Source organism: Trachemys scripta, chromosome 2 (assembly GCF_013100865.1).
Source record: "Trachemys scripta elegans isolate TJP31775 chromosome 2, CAS_Tse_1.0, whole genome shotgun sequence".
Lineage (NCBI taxonomy): Eukaryota > Metazoa > Chordata > Testudines > Emydidae > Trachemys > Trachemys scripta.
The window spans coordinates 132,101,810-132,119,341 of NC_048299.1; the positions used below are offsets into that span (position 1 = coordinate 132,101,810).

Below are 17,532 nucleotides of genomic sequence, written 5' to 3' on the forward strand. Positions count from 1 at the left end.
GAAGCTTCTGTCTCCTCTTTTAGAGCACAACCCACAGCACACCTCTTTGGAGAGACGTCCACAAGAAAGGCTACAGAAGAGCTAAGAAGACTGTCCCTTCCCTTAGATAATGTCCTCCAAAACAAAATACATCCTAAATAAAGGAGGAGCAGAGAAAAGCGTCCCTCCTCAGGTAACAGTTTTACTTCTTTGAGTATTGTGTTTGGAGCCTGGCTACTGAGGTGACCGTCCTGTTCTACAGTCATTTAAAAGGGCAGGTACCTCCCACGGTTCTATAACAAAACAAGGAGAGAGAGAGGAACAGCACGTGTTTGTTTTCCTTTGTGGAAATTCAGACAAGGGAAGAGTAAAGCAGTGTCTGAGGAAAAGACATTAAACACAGAACAGGTTTAGGTATGTTCAATTTTTACATGAGACGTCAAAATGGTTCAACTCAAATTAGAATGGAGTTTATTATCTCTTCCAGCATCAATCTGGACACCACTAGCTGCTTCAGAATATTGACTACAGATTTAGATGAGTTTCTGTTAGTGCACAAGTTTCCTATAGCCCAGCATTCCCTGAATGGAAGAGGGGAAAAAATAATAAGGCTTATACTTTACACTGGTCTTCACTGCTGGAGTTGCTGGCTGAGGCTAAGCAAATCAATGAGGAGCCTGATAAGCTGTGGCATCCATGGCAAATATCTTTACGATAATAAGGAAATAATGGAGGGTTTAAGGATAAGGGTATCATCATGCCAGGCAAAAAGGCATAAAAGGCGTAATTAACTGAAGTGAACTGCAAATTGAAATTGTACATAAATCTTCAGATGTTTACCTATGTCTTCTCTGCAGGAATAAGAGCGTTTTAATACAGGAAAGAAAAAACTACTGTTTGGAACAAATGGATTATCAAGAAAAAAGAGCTACATTTAAAATGTCTTCATTGGAAAGCAACAATGTTAACTTTTCTCTCCACAATATCTATATCTATTTATTCTCCTTTGTAATTTCACAGAGAATCTTCACAAGCCTTTCCACATACAATTTAGAAATTAGTGGACTGCATTTCAGATCATGACATTTTGCTGTATAAACAAACAAGTAAATATACAGCACTACACTGCACTCACTATGATGAGTATCAAGCTACTTCCCTGTCTCATTGCCATGTGAGCCAGAAGGTTTTTTAAAAACATCATAATGTCTGTGTTACTTTAAATATAATTTGTATGCTGCTTTTTTAAAAAGTTACATACATTAAACTTTACTCTATGAATATACATTCTTCCACAGAAAAAATAAAGTTAGCAGAGAGACCACAATAGCTCTGCAAGCTAAAGGCCAGGTTGTGGCATTTGCACAATGGCCTGTGATAGGGCGCGGGCTGGAGACAGCTCACCCAAGGAAGAGGACAGTGCTTAGAGAGGCACAATTCCTTGCTGATTTCCCTAAAATGCATGACGCTCCTGTTGGCCAGTCACCTCTGTGGGCTAGTGGCAGGGAGTCAGATTAATGGCTCCATACCCTTCCTGACCCAGTGGGGAAGAGGGACATGGAGGAAGGCTATGGTTGCCTCTGGCCCTGATACAAAGAATTTAAACGTAAGGGGGAGGGTCCTTGTGTGTTCCGTGCAAGGAACGATCCAGTCCAAAACGAGAATGACAATGAAGCTTATCCCTTTAGCTGTATGAAAACATTTGTCAAATGTTAAGTGAACCTAATCTAACCTTTCCCCCCTATCAAATTTTGGCTTTATCCAAGTAACGTATCATTGCACTGTCACTACATGGTTCAATAGCTCTGATTTGGGCATACAGTATCCACCTTATGATTGGCCACTCCCAGCGACAAAAAATTTCAGACTGCATCTTTTGCTATCTGAAGTGCCACCACTCCTGGAGCCCTTATCCCATTACTACATCACCCTCAGCACTGCGACAGTGCTCTAGCTGGAGTGGAATAGAACTGCTTCCTATATCAGACTCTGGTCATATATGTAGGCCAAGTGGGTTGCTTGAATACAAATTTCACTGCATTATATTTGAATGAGCCTGGATTTTGCGAGATGATGACACAGTGGACCCAAACAGTAAAATCAACAATATCGCAGGGACAATGAGCAGCATCAGCAACTGAAGGTGCCATGTCACCAGGAACAAAACACAAATCTGTCTGTCTAGGAATTTATACTGCACTCATCACCAGAATATTAGAGAGATCCATGAGTTGCCACAACAAGACCGGGAACAAACTAGAACACAGCTCTGTAAATATAGCTGTTTCTTGATTCTCCACAAGGGCTTTTATTCCCTTAAAAAAAGGGAGAATCTAAATGTCAGCCTGTCTACGCACTGGGAAATTTATAGGTAGTTATTAATTTTTACTCTTAAAAATAAATAAATTAATCACAAGGAATCCTGAAACATGTTTCCTTAATTTCTTCAACTCTGCGCATGCAAAGGAAGTAGTTCATGTATGCTGAGCTATCAGCATTGATTTTTTATTTATTGATTTTTATTTTATTTTATTTTTTAGACAAAATGGTTCATTTTTTTTTGAAGAAAAAAATATAAAAATTAGGGCTGTCGATTAATCACAGTTCATTCATGCGATTAACTCAAAAAAATTAATCGTGATTAATCACAGTTTTAATCGTACTGTTAAACAATAGAATACCCATTGAAATTTATTAAATATTTTGGATGTTTTTCTACATTTTCATATACATTGTATTCTATGCTGTAATTGAAATCAAAATGTAACTGAAATCTAAATATTTGTACTGTAAAATTATAAACAGAAAAATCATATTTTCCAATTCACGTCATACAAGTACTATAGTGCAATCTCTTTGTCGTGAAAGTGCAATTTACAAATGTAGAATTTTTTTTGTTACATAACTGTGCTCAAAAACAAAACAATGTAAAACTTCAGAGCCTACAAGTCCACTCTGTCCTACTTCTTGTTTAGCCAAACAAGTTTGTTTACATTTACAGGAGATAATGCTGCCCTCTTCTTATTTACAATGTTAACAGAAAATGAGAACTTTTGAGTGGGCATTGCAAGGTATTTACGTGCCAGATATGCTAAACATTCGTATGCCCCTTCATGCTTTGGCCACCATTCCAGAGGACATGCTTCCATGCTGATGAGGCTCGTTAAAAAAAATAATGCAATAATTAAATTTGTGACTAAATTCCTTGGGGGAGAATTGTATGTCTCTGGCTCTATTTTACCCACATTCTGCCATATATTTCATGTTATAGCAGTCTCAGCTGATGACTCAGTACATATTGTTCGTTTTAAGAACACTTCCCCTGAAGATTTGACAAAACACAAAGAAAGTACCAATGTGAGATTTCTAAAGATAGCTACAGCGCTTGACCCAAGGTTTAAGAATCTGAAGTGCCTTCCAAAAATCTGAGAGGGACGAGGTGTGGAGCATGCTTTCAGAAGTCTTAAAAGAGCACCACTCCGATGCGGAAACTACAGAACCTGAACCACCAAAAAAGAAAGCTGTTTTGGATGGTTATTGAGCAGAACCTATCATCAGCATGGACGCGTATCCCCTGGAATGGCGGTTGAAGAATGAAGGGACACATGAATCTTTAGCACATCTGGCACATAAATATTTTGCGATGCCGGCTACAACAGTGCCATGAGAACGCCTGTTCTCACTTTCAGGTGACATTGTAAACAGGAAGCGGGCAGCATTATCTCCTGCAAATTGTAACCAAGCTTGTTTGTCTGAGCGATTGGCTGAACAAATAGTAGGACTGAGTGGACTTGCAGGCTCTAAAATTTTACATTGTTTTGGTTTTGGTTGCAGGTTTTTTTGTACATAATTCTATATCTGTACGCTCAACTTTCATGATAAAGAGATTGCACAACAGTGCTTGTATTAGGTGAATTGAAAAACACTATTTCTTTTGTTTTTTACAGTGCAAATACTTGTAATCAAAAATAAATATAAAGTGAGCACTGTACACTTTGTATTCTGTGTTTTAATTGGAAGCAATATATTTGAAAATGTAGAAAACATCCAAAAATATTTAAATAAATGGTGTTCTATTATTAACAGTGCGATTAATTGCGATTAATTTTTTTAATCGCTTGACAGCCCTAATAAAAATTATGAGGGCCTCACAAAACATATTAAAAAAAGACAAGCTCAAAATTTAAGATTATCAGCACTGACTATTCCTTTGGCAGCGACATGTAACGGAACAAAAACAGGTTTGTGCCCTTTTGTGTTTCTTTATGGTGGATAATCAAATTCCCTAAAGGTGATGGTTGTTTGGTTTTTAAATATGTGTTTACTTAAATTCAGCCTATTTGTTTACAAGAGATGGACCTTGGCAGAAAATAACATTATGCTGGCTAATCCAAGAAATTGGAAAGAAAATTTAGGCTAAATTACTGCATGTCAAATTATTTTATTGCACTTTATTACAAAATGAAAAATAAGTATAAAAAAAGCCTGTTGGGATCAACATTGGTGCTAAAAAGTAAAATTGAAACTCTATTAGCCACAGAAGTGGGCAATATAAAGTCAAGAAAAATAAAACTCCATGTAGACTAATGGTCTGATTTTCAGAGGCCCTGAGCACCCAGCTGCTTCCACTGATGTAAACTCCTAAACCTGACCAATTTCTATGGCATGGGCTCGCCACCTGTGGGATCATGATAACCACCCTGTCCTACCCATATTGAAGAATGGGAGAAGGGTCTCAGCTGGATTCTGGCCAGATGGGATCCCCAGAGGGGGATTCAATATGTAAAAGATTGAGAAGCACTGTTTTATTGTGTCCTCTCAGACAATCTTCTCACAACTTCATCTGTTGCAGTATATTTAAAAAAAAAAAAAAACAGCATCTTTGCTCTCCTGACCTGTCCCAACATATTTTAATGAATAAAAAAGGAAGACCTTAAAAATCAGTATAATGTCTGATTTTCATAGACATCAAAGATTCCATTGCACTTTTCTCATCAGCCCTTGACCAAACTTTCCCTCCATTTTTTTCTGGTGGAAAGTCACCCTCCAACACATAGATGGATTCATTTCAGTCCTATGCATGTATATAGTTTGAAGAACTTAGGGGATGGGAGGTGCTAGATAAGTGTAAAATATTGCTGTTACATGCAGGAAAACATTCTTCATAGTTTTTGTTTCAGAAGATACTTACATAGATTTTATTTTGCTGATATCGCTGGAATAAGTTGTGCATGATGGAGCCCTCATGGAGGTCTACGAGTGCTGCCATGTCTTCCACACTCTCTACACTTGTTTGATGCATAGCTGTTACTTTTTGGTGCGTGATTGTACTCTGTTTGTAAGTGAATACCTGAAGGAGGAAAAACAGGCGGTGCATTAAAGTATCATGGCTATACAAGAAAGTATTGTTCAAGCTAATAAACTGGACAGAGTCAAAACAAAGCACCTGCACCACGTCAGTCCAATTTATACCTATTTTGAGGACTTATGGGAGACATAAGCCTTGTAAACATGCACAGGAAAAGACTATTCCTGAGGTTACTAATAACTACATAATGAGTAGTCAGAGGACTGTAGTTCAGTTTGGGGTGAATAGAGTCCCATCACTGCATACTGCACTATTTGGGACTTCATTTACCAGGACAAATTTCTCCCTAAAGTAACTCCACTGATTTCAATGAAATTACACTGGGAAAGAAACATGTTTTGCAGTAACAAGTGTCAGAAATAAAAAAGTATTTATTCAATCACGGCTAGCAAAGTAAACATTTATGGGCTTGGTCCAACGCTCATTTAAATCTTTCCATTGTACTCTACGATCAGGATCAATGACACGTTAGGTCATTAATCCAACATTAATGTGCAGGTTAAGTACCATGTGGTACAGTCTTTCAAGAGCAGGTGTCAGACTGTGATGAAAATGCATTGGACAAAACACAATTAGAGTATTTACCCATTAAATGAGTTCATGCATTTTCCATACAGTTGTTCTAAAGATCTGCTTGGAAGATATTTACATACAGAATCTAAGTAAATCACCTTGTATGGGTTCTTGTGACAAAATCATTACCGAGGATATCTAATATCTTTGGAATTCAGTTTTCTGTTTCTTTTTTAATTCACATTCCTGGCAGCTAACCTCTATATGCACTGAATATATCATAAAAATAATTTCTGTAGGAGTTGCTTTTTTATTTATATAGCCAACCCTACTTGGCAATCTTATTCACTGGTAACGTAATCACCCTTAAAAACTGAGAAATCCAAACACGGGGTAATGCAGAGATTTTAATAATGTGGTACATGAAAAAATCTTCCAAAGCCTTCTGAAATAATATTTATAAAGCTTTCTTCTGACTTAAAGATTGTGATAACTGGCAGTCTAACTAGTTGTGAACATTTCAGAGTTGCTTATGTGGGCTACGAATTGCATGTTACTGGAGATTGGAACAATACGGTGCAAGATGCCAAGTCTTCTCAGGAAAAGAAAAAACTTCTAAAACCTAAATATTTTCGGAGAAAAAGACTGAACGTATTTCTTCTAATGAGGAGCTGAACAGGTGCAGTAATGTTCAGAATTATAGGAAGTGACTCTGTAAAAATAGAGGCCTGCCACGACTAGACATAGCAAAACAAACAGTGAAAACCATGTCATTGCTACAACAGAAACAGAGGGAGGAGGGAGACCAAGATCAGTTACAGACTGAACGGAAGGCAGAAACAAGTTGTAACACTGAAGAAATTCAGTATTCAGGATCATTATCAGAATAATAGGCCTTCTGGGAAGCCAGTTAAAAACCACGTGGATGGAATGCAGGTTTGTGGCAGAAAGTATGAGAACCACCACTAGCTATTATTCATATTGGAACCAATAGTGTGGAAGAGAAGGAAGAATTCAGAAAACTTTACAATTCTAACAAGAGTGGCAGACTTTCAAAACTTCTCAATACTGCAGGCATATTCACAAAGACCCAGGCTGATCCAGAAGATGCATGGTTAACTGAGGGCAAATGAAGATTTAACTTCTGGAGGCCCTGGACAGTGTTCTGCAGGGACAACTGTTGGATATAGAAGACAAGAAAAGCACTTGATCAGGGAAGACTGAAGTTGTTTGGAACGGCTAAATAGGAGGGTAAGGGAATTAAACCAGGCAATGGTGGGTGGGAGAGAATTAGTTATCTGAACCATGAAATGGGCAGGAGGAAAGCTGTGTCAGAGAAAAGTAAATGAAGTCACAACAAATCTTTGGCCTGCAAACATTTTTAGAGTCCCTAAGACTAAATCATACAAAAGAACAGAGTCTGGAAACAGAGCCAGGCACAATTTCCTTGCCATTGCTGGGGCCTTGGGCACTGGTGCACCTCAGTCCCTCCTATTCTCTGCCTGTGGCACAAAACAATCTAGTCTCCTGTGGGCTGTAAAACTTTGGTCTAATTTTGGTTGTTGGGTTTAGTGTGCAGGCACTGGGCGGTGTTGGTGGCCTGTGATACACAGGAGGTCTGACTAGATGATCTGGTGGTTCCCTTTGGCCTTAAACTCTATCACAATATCAAACAGATTAAATGTATTAATAAATTAATTAATAAATACAAGACGTATGGTGGAAAAGCAAAAGGAACAGGATAGAAGGAAGAACATCATGGGCAGGGAACAGACAAAAAGAAAAGGGGCGGAGGGGGTAGGAAATGACAGAAGAGTGATAGCATTATATGAGAGAAATGAGCAACTTGAGCAGAGGCTATCCAAGAGGAAAGAGATGAAATTAAAACAAAATGGGTTCTGTTGAGAAGGGTTAAGAAGCCAAAATAAAAGAAAAAAGAAAAAAAAGTGTGTGTGAAGTCAGCTTCCTGTAGATATGGGTCATGTAAAAGGAGCAAGCACTAGCCAAGGAAATAGACAAAATCACTATTAAAAAGGAGGAATTTATTTTTAGGGGATTTCAATTTCCTTCATATTCCTGCCTCGGAATCCAGGCAGGTCACGCAGGTAAGCAGGGAGTTCCTGAATAGTTAAGCACAAAGTAATAAAGAAATGAAACAAGGGTGAAAAAAACAAAACAACCTTAAACCTTGCAAGGGCTAATTAGAAGGTCACAGTGTGAGATACTGTAGCACAGGAAACCCCGCGGGGTGGGGTGACCACAACACGAAGACAGGTTACAGAACCGATGCAAGCACAAGAAGAGGAAGATGAACGAGCATATTTCTGTACTTTAAAAGATCAAACTTTGGCAGAATACAGAATCTGGCACCCACTCTGAACTGGCAGCGGTATCAGAGGGTCACACAAAACACAAAGGAAGGTTGGAACAAAATTTAAGACAGCACTAAATGAGGACTCAGCAAAAATGCTTTCCTCTCAAGATATAAATATACCAGGAAAATAATTTGTACATGCTGAATTCATAGGGAGGCTATGAATTAAATCCTAAGGAAGAGAGGGTATGCAAAATAAAAGTAAGAGGTCTGAAAATTACCACGGAGAGGGGAGAGGCAGCAAAACTGGAATACAATCAGAAGGTTCAATCTTGCAAGAAAATCAGTTAGAGGTTAAAATAGAAGGGAACACAGAGTGTGGAATAACTGGAAAGGAAACAAATGCTCTGAAAATACACAAGAAGAAAACAGGTCCCTCTAAAGGAGTAAAGGGCACCCCACCCGGTGAGGACAGTGACACCTCACAAATGCTTAATGACTAGCCTGCAGTGGTAAACACATCAATAGATAAAGCAAAGATAGAGGTGACTCTTGACCAGACAATAGTGAGGAGAAGGATATTTCTGAACTATGGTCAGGAGAGAACAAAGTGTGAAAGAAAAACAAGCATGAACACTCCAGGGTTCTAAAGGAATTTAGAAGGGAACTGCCAAATCCCCAGATACCATTACATTGCTAAAAACAGAGCACACACACCTGAGGACTGGAGGAAAATTGGTTTAGTGCCAAACTTGGAGAAGGGGGGAAAATATGACTGAAGGCAGGTAAATACAGGCCACTATGTTAGACTTCTCTCTCAGCTAGCAATACTGAATGTTACATGGATGAACAGGGATCATTAGATAAATGTTAACATTAGCAAGAGGGTGACATAGGCAGAGAGAGGGAGAGGGAATGAAGAAAGGTGAGATTAAAACAGTGGATAATCTGCCCTGATTTCATCAAAGCTTGCAAGAGAAGTGGGCATGAGATGGCCCCACACCTCAGCTTTCTGACTCACTTCTGTTTAGAACTCTAGGGACATCATAGATAGGATTTTCAAACATGCTCATTGTTGGCCTAACTTTACTCCCTCTGAGTCAATGGTAAAGTTCCACTGATTTCACTTGAAAGCAGACCAACAGCCAGTGCTTAATAAATAAATAAATAAATAAATGAATAAAAAATACCCACTCAAGGCTAGTACCATCTGAAGCCTTCCATTTGCCAGGCCTCCCATGAAATAACATCGCAGTTCTGGGTATGAAGGGCAAAAACTATACCCACCTTTTGGAAGTAGTACAGACAACAGGAAATGATTGAGGGGGTGGAAGCAAGGTCATATAAGGAATCATTTTGTGACCTTAACATGGTCAGCTAAGGAAAAAACAGCTAAAAAGGGGAATTCAGTAATGATATGCAAGTACTTCAAGAGGATGTACAAAGATATGGGCATGAATGTGTTCACTCTACCACAGCAATGCTCACATTTTCCTAGGAATGACTTTCCAAATAAGCCATTCCTGTGATGCAGGGATGTTATGTACTCGGGGGGGGAGGGGGGCGAGGGAGGGGGCGCGATGCTGCCGAGACACTCTATTAAGAGGTGGTCCACACCATGAAAAAGTTTGTTCAAGACCGAACACGAGGGCTGGGTTTGTGACATGATTAGAAGCCATGCTTTTATGAATTACATATATCCCTGGCATTTGGAATGTGCTGTTCGACTATTTTAAGTTATCATGCCTTTTTTTAAACCTACTCAAATTCATTGATGAATTATGAAAAGTAAAAAAAAAGCCATGCATTTGAAGTGTAACATCATAATTAAAATCATTCAAAGGACGCTTTTTAAAGGAACATTAAAAATCTCCACTAGTTTGCCCCTCCCTATTTCTTTATGTGCAGTATACCACTTTATTTTGCACAGTGATTAAATCTCTAATGAAAAGAGTGAGGAATCTTTTTTCATTAATCATTATCTTTAAAAAAAAAATCACTGCGTCAATTTCTCTTTAGTAATGAATCGGCCCTTAGAACCAAAAACTAATGGAAAAACATGATAGTAGCGGAATTAACTTGTAACTCAATGTATAGACACTGGGGCCCAATCCTATGGTCCTTCCAGAGCCCAAATTTGGGATGGGCAGGGACATAGAATCAAGCTTCAAATGAAAAACTTTGAGATGTACTCTCTCTCTTCATCTATATCACCACATGATGCGGTATTAAACAACCAGATCACTATTTGGAGACCTCTATCCTACCGCCACCGTTTTCATGGAAAAATCTGAGGACCTTAGGATCTGTCTCCTGCTGACATCACTGTTATTTGCATGCCATGCAAGTAGTATCCCTGCCTCCACACGCTCACTCATTCTGTCATTCTCTTTTTATTTATACTTGCTTTGAGTCAAAGTGACTCCCAGCATGGAGTGTGGGACAGGAAAAACTCACGGACTAGTAGGACCTCATATGGTTCAGATGCAGCACGCCAGCAATCCCACTGGGCATGGGCAGTTACAATTTAAATGTCAACACTGTTTATGACTATTTCAGCATTGATCATTTTAGCAGAAACATCCAGCACTGAGGGTGGTGACCAAGGGAACTGGAACCTTTGTACAAGTGGAGGAGGGGGACACAAGGCCAAAATGCCCCCTCCCTCTCTGTGGCTAGCTGCTCTGGCAGTGAGCCAGCTGCCCTCTCTTCTGGAGCTACAGCAGCCCCTGGTGGGTAAAAGGTGTAATTTCAGTGCCTCCCCAGCAGAATAGATTCTGTAGGCGGGAAAAATAATCTCCGGGAAACATGAATTCTCACCGCCCCCCCTTCCAGTTCTGGTGTTGGTGACAATGTTGAACTGAAAATCGGTTAAAGGGGGTATTAATATGTTGGTGTAGTTTACTATCATGATGGCAGCTGGAAACTGGTATTAAGTCAGGCATAAATGTTGGCTTAATTTAGGATGCCATTGTTTTTTGGCATCTGTGTTGTGGCGTAGAAATACGCTCAAGTGTTTTTATGCAGGATAAAGTACAGGAGCTGAACATTTTTCTGTACTGCCATTCTGATCTACTTAAATTGCAACTTTCTGTGTATCTGAAATGTACATCTATATTATTTTGTTGAGTACATAGGCTGCATATATGATGCTATGGGAGACCCTACCGAAATTCATATGTGCAAGAAATCAGTACCAAATTCTTTTTAGGAACTTTCATTTGAATTATGTGAATTTATACAATTAGAGGGTTATTGTAAAGTACTGTAGTTTAAATCTAAAATTCAAAGAGGTGTGGGGCAGAGAAAGTGAGTTTTACAGAAGTTATTGTTACAGAAACATTTGATAAACATTTCCCTGAAGTGTATGCAACCCAAGACCTACAGCATCTTGTTAATGCATGGAAGCCAGAAAATAAATTTAACTATAAACAAAAGAGAAACTGACAGGCCTCCCTTTCATTGCTCAAACTGAGGGCATGTCCATATGGGAAGTTATACCAGTACAAGGTAAGGCATAAATTTAAGCTGCTATAGTTATACCTGTATAAGTCCCTAGGTAGAAACTCTTATCCTGATATGAATCCCATTTTTTATTTAGCTTATGTTGCTCTGGAAGCAGTTTTAGCTAAAGTGGAATAAGAGTGTTTAAGAGTGTCATTATATAATGCCTGTAGCTGTAACTTTCTCTCCATGCATCTGAAGAAGTGAGTTTTTTTTACCCACGAAAGCTTATGCCCAAATATATCTGTTAGTCTTTAAAACAACAAGGAGTCAGTCCGGTGGCACCTTAGTGTCTACAAAGGCAGTTATACTGGTATAATTATAGTGGTTTAACTTCCTCTGTGGATGAGCCCTGAGTGGTGTGCAAAAAGTGAACAAGAAGCATAACTGACAATTAGATTATAAAATTGTTTATTAAATTTATCTCTATTTAAAGAAAACACAGGTAATGTCTGTATTATTTTATAAAGTTCTGGATTTTAACTGGACAACATCCTTCAAATTTCAGCCTTAGTACTGCTAATTTGAGAGAGCGAATAATATCATTACATTTTTTGTAGGGAAATTCCAGTAAATTGCTTACAGCCAGAACATCCGCTTTAAAATAACTTTACGCATTCTCTGCTGTTGGTCTGTATGGAGGGTAATCATTCATGTTTCCCCTCTGTTTAGAAGTTAAAAGACCTATTGTAATAAATCTTACAAAATCTTTCTAGACATGAGTCCAAGTGGGGAACAGAGGCCATGAGCTCACATTACAAGCTGTGGAATGCAACATCCCAGGGAGAAAAATTTAAGTTACCAGAAGTCCTTCAAGGACCCAAAGATTAAAAAAAAACTGTTCTTAGCTCTTATCTTTTCTAGTTATATCAAATAGAATGTAAATACTTAAAATGTGGGATGAAGAGGAGTGTTTAGAAATCAAAACAATTTAACACAAAAGGGAAGCAGCAAACTGCAAGTGCAGAATTTAAAATTTCTGTAGCGTTTGTGTCAATAAGATTATACACCACTGTAACACTGTGGTTTGATTCTTTATCCTCCCCTCCTTATTTTCCCCCTCACACTGGAAACCTGACCTTCAACTTCCATTCTATTAACATTTATTTTACCATATGGGACAATATGATCCTCAGGCAACACAGTCTACTAAAGCCCAAGACTTGTTTTTCTTTAACAAATGCTGTTGTAATCCATAATTTAATTTCTTTTGAGATTAACTGCAAAATGGAGTTCTTCTTCTTCGAGTGATTGCTCATATCCATTCCAATTAGGTGTGCGCGCGCCACGTGCACAGTCATCAGAAAGTATTTCCCCTGGCAGCACCCATCAGGTGGGCTGTGGAGCCCCCTGGAATGGCGCCTCCATAGCGCTCTATAGATGACCCTGCCAACACAGCACCTCCTCAGTTCCTTGTCACAGTCGGTCACTGGAACTGTGGCACCTTGCTCAGCAAGCTCTCCACATTTCCCTAGCTCTATTTACTTTAGTGTTTGTTTTCCTTAGTTAGTTTAGTTATTAGTTAGGGTAGTGTTAATAGTTAGCTGTTGGGAGTGGGGGGTTCCCCTTTAACCCGACCACGCTCTCTCTGGGGACTCAGGGCATGCCTAAGTCCCAGGGGTTCAAACCCTGCAAGTCCTGCAACAAGCCTATGCCAACGGGCGACGACGCTTGCTTAAAGTGTTTGGGGGAAACACATCAGGCGGATAAGTGCAGGATTTGCAAAGGGTTTCGCCCAAGAACGAAGAAAGAGCAGGACTTTAGGCTGAAGCAGCTCCTCATGGAGGCAGCACTTAGACCGCAACCAGCATCGGCGCGGCAGGACCCGGCACCAAGTGCATCGGTGCATAATGCCCCGGCAGCAGTGGAGATGGCCCCGTGGAAGGACTCTGGATGAAAGGGAGGTGTAGAGTCTGGTGCAATTGGACTCACTGTGTCAAGTGGTGGAGGAGGTACAACTGCCTTCCACCCCAGACATATTGGAAGCTGCGAGAGCCTCATAGACCTGATGGCACCGCAGTCTTCACGCCAAGCCCCCAATGCCACAGCGTGTGGTACCATCCCGTGGAAAGCCTGCAATTCTCTGCTCCTCGGCACCACCAGGGACAAGATACCGCTTGGAGTCCCTGCACCAATCAGACTCACGGCATCAATCAGACTCGTGACAACCTGCACTTAGTAGTGACTGTACCAGAGCACATACTCGAGTCCCTCCAATGGTGGCTCGACCCTCGGATGGTGTGCGAAGGAGTCTCCTTCAACAGCCCCGAGTCCTCCTTCTCCCTGGTAATGGATGCGTCATCTCTGGGTTGGGGTGCACATTTGGGAGATTTACAAATGCAGGGCCTATGGTCTTGGAACAAGCTCTCCCTTCATATCAACATCAAGGAGCTCAGGGCTGTACGCCTAGCATGCCAAACTTTTTGGGCCTGGCTGCAAGGCCAGTGCGTGGCAGTGAGGAGGGCCAACACCACTGCCATGTTTTACATCAATAAGCAGGGTGGAGCCCGTTTTTCCCCCTTGTGTCGAGAAGCCCTCAAGCTCTAGGAGTTCTGCATAGCCCACTCCATTCACCTGGAAGCGTCCTATCTCCCAGGGGCTCAGAACGACCTGGCAGACCACCTCAGCAGATCGTTCCACAATCTCGAGTGGTCCGTCCGTCCAAATGTCATACACTCCATCCTCCAAAGTTGGGGGTTTCCCCAGGTCAAACTGTTTGCCACCCGCAGCAACAGGAAGTGCCCGATGTTCTCCTCCTTTCAGAATCACAGCCCAGGTTCGGTCATGGGCACGTTTCTACTATGCTGGGGAGGCCGCCTGTTGTACGCCTTTCCCCTATTCCCTCTGGTGCACAAGGTTCTTCTCCAGGTCCGCAGGGACAGAGCGGAGGTAATCCTGGTGGCTCCCGCATGGCCTCGACAACACTGGTACACTATGCCCTTGGAACTGTCAGGGGACACCCCGATTGCGTTGCCACTTCACCCCAACCTGATCACTCAGGACCATGGTCACCTGCTCCACCCAGACCTCAAGTCTCTCCATCTCATGGCCTCGAAGCTTCATGGTTAAACCCCATGGAACTTCTATGCTCGGAACCTGTAAGGGAGGTCCTACTTGGCAGCAGGAAACCATCCACCAGGGCCACTTATCTAGCTAAGTGGAAAAGATTAACTTGCTGGTGTGCGCAGCATCACACACCTCCAATCCAGGTGCCTATACCACTCATCCTAGAGTACCTCCTATACCGGGGATAGGTAACCCTTGGCACGTGGCCCGCCAGGGTAAGCACCTGGCGGGCTGGGCCGGTTTGTTTGCGTGCCGCGCCGCAGGTTCGTCCGATTGCAGCTCCTACTGGCTGCGGTTCGCCGCTCCAGGACAATGGGGGTGGTGGGAAGCGGCAGCCGGCACATCCCTCTGCCCACACCAGTGGGAGCTGCAATCGGCCGTACCTGCGGACGTGGCAGGTAAACAAACCGGCCCGGCCCACCAAGGTGCTTACTCTGGTGAGTCGTGTGCCAAAGGTTGCCAATCTCTGTCCCATACCTAAAACAACAAGGCCTGGCAGGGCCATCCATCAAGGTACACCTCGCTGCTATTTCAGCCTTCCAGCCAGAGTATCTGGATGCTCCATATTTGCCAACCCCGTGGTGGGATGTTTTCTCAAGGGCCTGGAATGCCTCCATCCCCAGAATAGACAGCCAGTTCCTGCGTGGGACCTTAACTTGGTCCTCTCCAAACTAATGGGGCCCCCATTTAAACCGCTAGCAACTTACTCCCTCCTCGATCTATCATACAAGATAGCTTTTCTGGTGGCCATTACCTCAGCACGCAGGGTGTCTGAGTTGAAGGCCCTCACCTCTGACCCACCTTACACAGCCTTCCACAAGGATAAGGTGCAACTTCAGCCTCACCAGGCCTCTCTTCCTAAGGTTGCGTCACATTTTCACATGAGTCAAGACATTTACCTGCCCATTTTCTTTTCTAAGCCCCACGCCAGTAACTGTGAGCAGAGGCTGCACTCTCCGGATGTTCGGCGGGCACCAGCCTTCTACGTTGAATGCACTAAGCCGTTCAGAAAGTTGAACCAGCTATTCGTAGCAGTGGCTAATGGATGAAAGGACTCCTGGTATCATCACAAAGAATATCTTCCTGAATCACGTCCTGCATCCGCATGTGCTATGAGTTAGCCAAAATCCCAGCTCCGGCACTTACGGCACACCCCACAAGGACACAGACCTCATCAGCGGCATTTCTGGCCCAAGTCCCAATCCAAGAAATCTGCAGGGCTGCGACATGGTCCTCGGTGCATACGTTCACCTCTCATTACGCCATCATCCAACATGCCAGAGATGATGCAGCTTTCGGCAGAGCAGTGCTCCAATCAGCAATTCCATAACTCCGACCCCACCGCCCAGTAAGGCTTGGGAGTCACCTAATTGGAATCGATATGAGCAATCACTCGAAGAACAGTTATTCACCTTCTCGTAACTGTTGTTCTTCGAGATGTGTTGCTCATTCCAAACCCACCCGCCTTCCCATCTGTCGGAGTAGCCGGCAAGAAGGAACTGAGGCGACACCAGATTGGCAGGATCATATATAGAGCACTATGGAGGGGCCACTCCAGGGGGCTCCACAGCCGACCCAACAGGTCCTGCTAGGGGGAAAACTTTCCAACAACTGTGGATGTGGCGTGCACACACCTAATTGGAATGGATATGGGGAACACATCTCGAAGAACAACAGTTACAAGGTGAGTAAACATTCTTTTTCTACCTCCATTTTCTCCAGTCACTCTTTCTGCTGAAGGCAACCAACAAGCACTGTTTGGTTAGCAAGAAAAGGATATTTCTTCCACCTAAATGGGCCTCTGCACCATTGTGATTGACATTGGTCTTTGCCCCAATAAGTGCAGTAATGTGCATGTATCACCTGGAACTCATCTGTTTTTTCCAGCAATTTTTGTCACATTGCTGCCTTGCTCCCTGTTTTGTCCTTGCCTTTGATGATCGCTCCCTCCACCAGCTTCAGGATTTCAAAACTCTTCCTCTTTATCTGCCCTGGGTAGCCTCCTCCCATCCCAGCTACCAGCTCCTCCTTACCACCTCTAACTGTCTCCTCATACAAGCCCAGATGCCAGCTTCTCTCAGCACTGGGTCTGGCAATTTCCCCAAGAAATACCCACTCAACCCCTGCCAGCTCCTCTTGATCCCCTTTGGTAGCTCCACTTATAGGTTCAGTGTTCCCTCCAGGGCAGGGAAAGCAATGGATGACAAGGAGTGGATTCCACTTTCCAGACTTGGGTTTTCTGGTTCATTAACACCGGAGACTGCCTATCAGTCACTTCAGATACTCACAAAAAAGTTATCTAATCTTCCCCTGCTCCAGCCATAACACTGCTACTAAAATCTTTTGTCCCTCTTCTGTTACCAAGGTGTCATCGCCAGGCAGATACTCTACTGACTGACTACCTTGGCCTTCAAGGCTCTGCTCAGTTCTCACCTATATCCCTACTCTCATTTCCTCCTACACTTACCATGGTCTAAGCTGCTCCCAAGTTTCCCTCCTGGGTGCCCCTTTTGGATTCTTCTCAGACTCATCATTGTGCCTTCTTCCTAGCCACTTCCCAGTGCTCTAAATGATCACCCTCTCTCTGTTCACACTCCTTCATACATGCTGCCTCTCACAGAGCCTTCCAAAGACAATCCACCAACACAAAAAACAATGCGTTCAGAGAAGAAAAAAGAAAAAAAAAAAAAAAAACCCTACAATGCTTTGAGTTCAGGCCATCCTCTGGTTATCTGCTATATTACATGGGCAAATCCACCACCAATGAATGATTTTTTTCAATTAAATA

The 17,532-nt window shown here is 42.1% G+C and overlaps 1 protein-coding gene across 2 annotated transcripts in view; it reads right to left on the reverse strand.

The window, feature by feature from the left end:
* Window positions 1–17,532, reverse strand: part of MYO10 (myosin X) — a 249,818-nt gene that overhangs the window by 133,488 nt on the left and 98,798 nt on the right. For both annotated transcript variants that reach the window (XM_034761574.1, XM_034761575.1), the window contains exon 3: window positions 5,171–5,329. In XM_034761574.1, coding sequence (XP_034617465.1) covers window positions 5,171–5,329 — 159 coding nt within the window. The remainder of the gene's footprint in view (window positions 1–5,170; window positions 5,330–17,532) is intronic.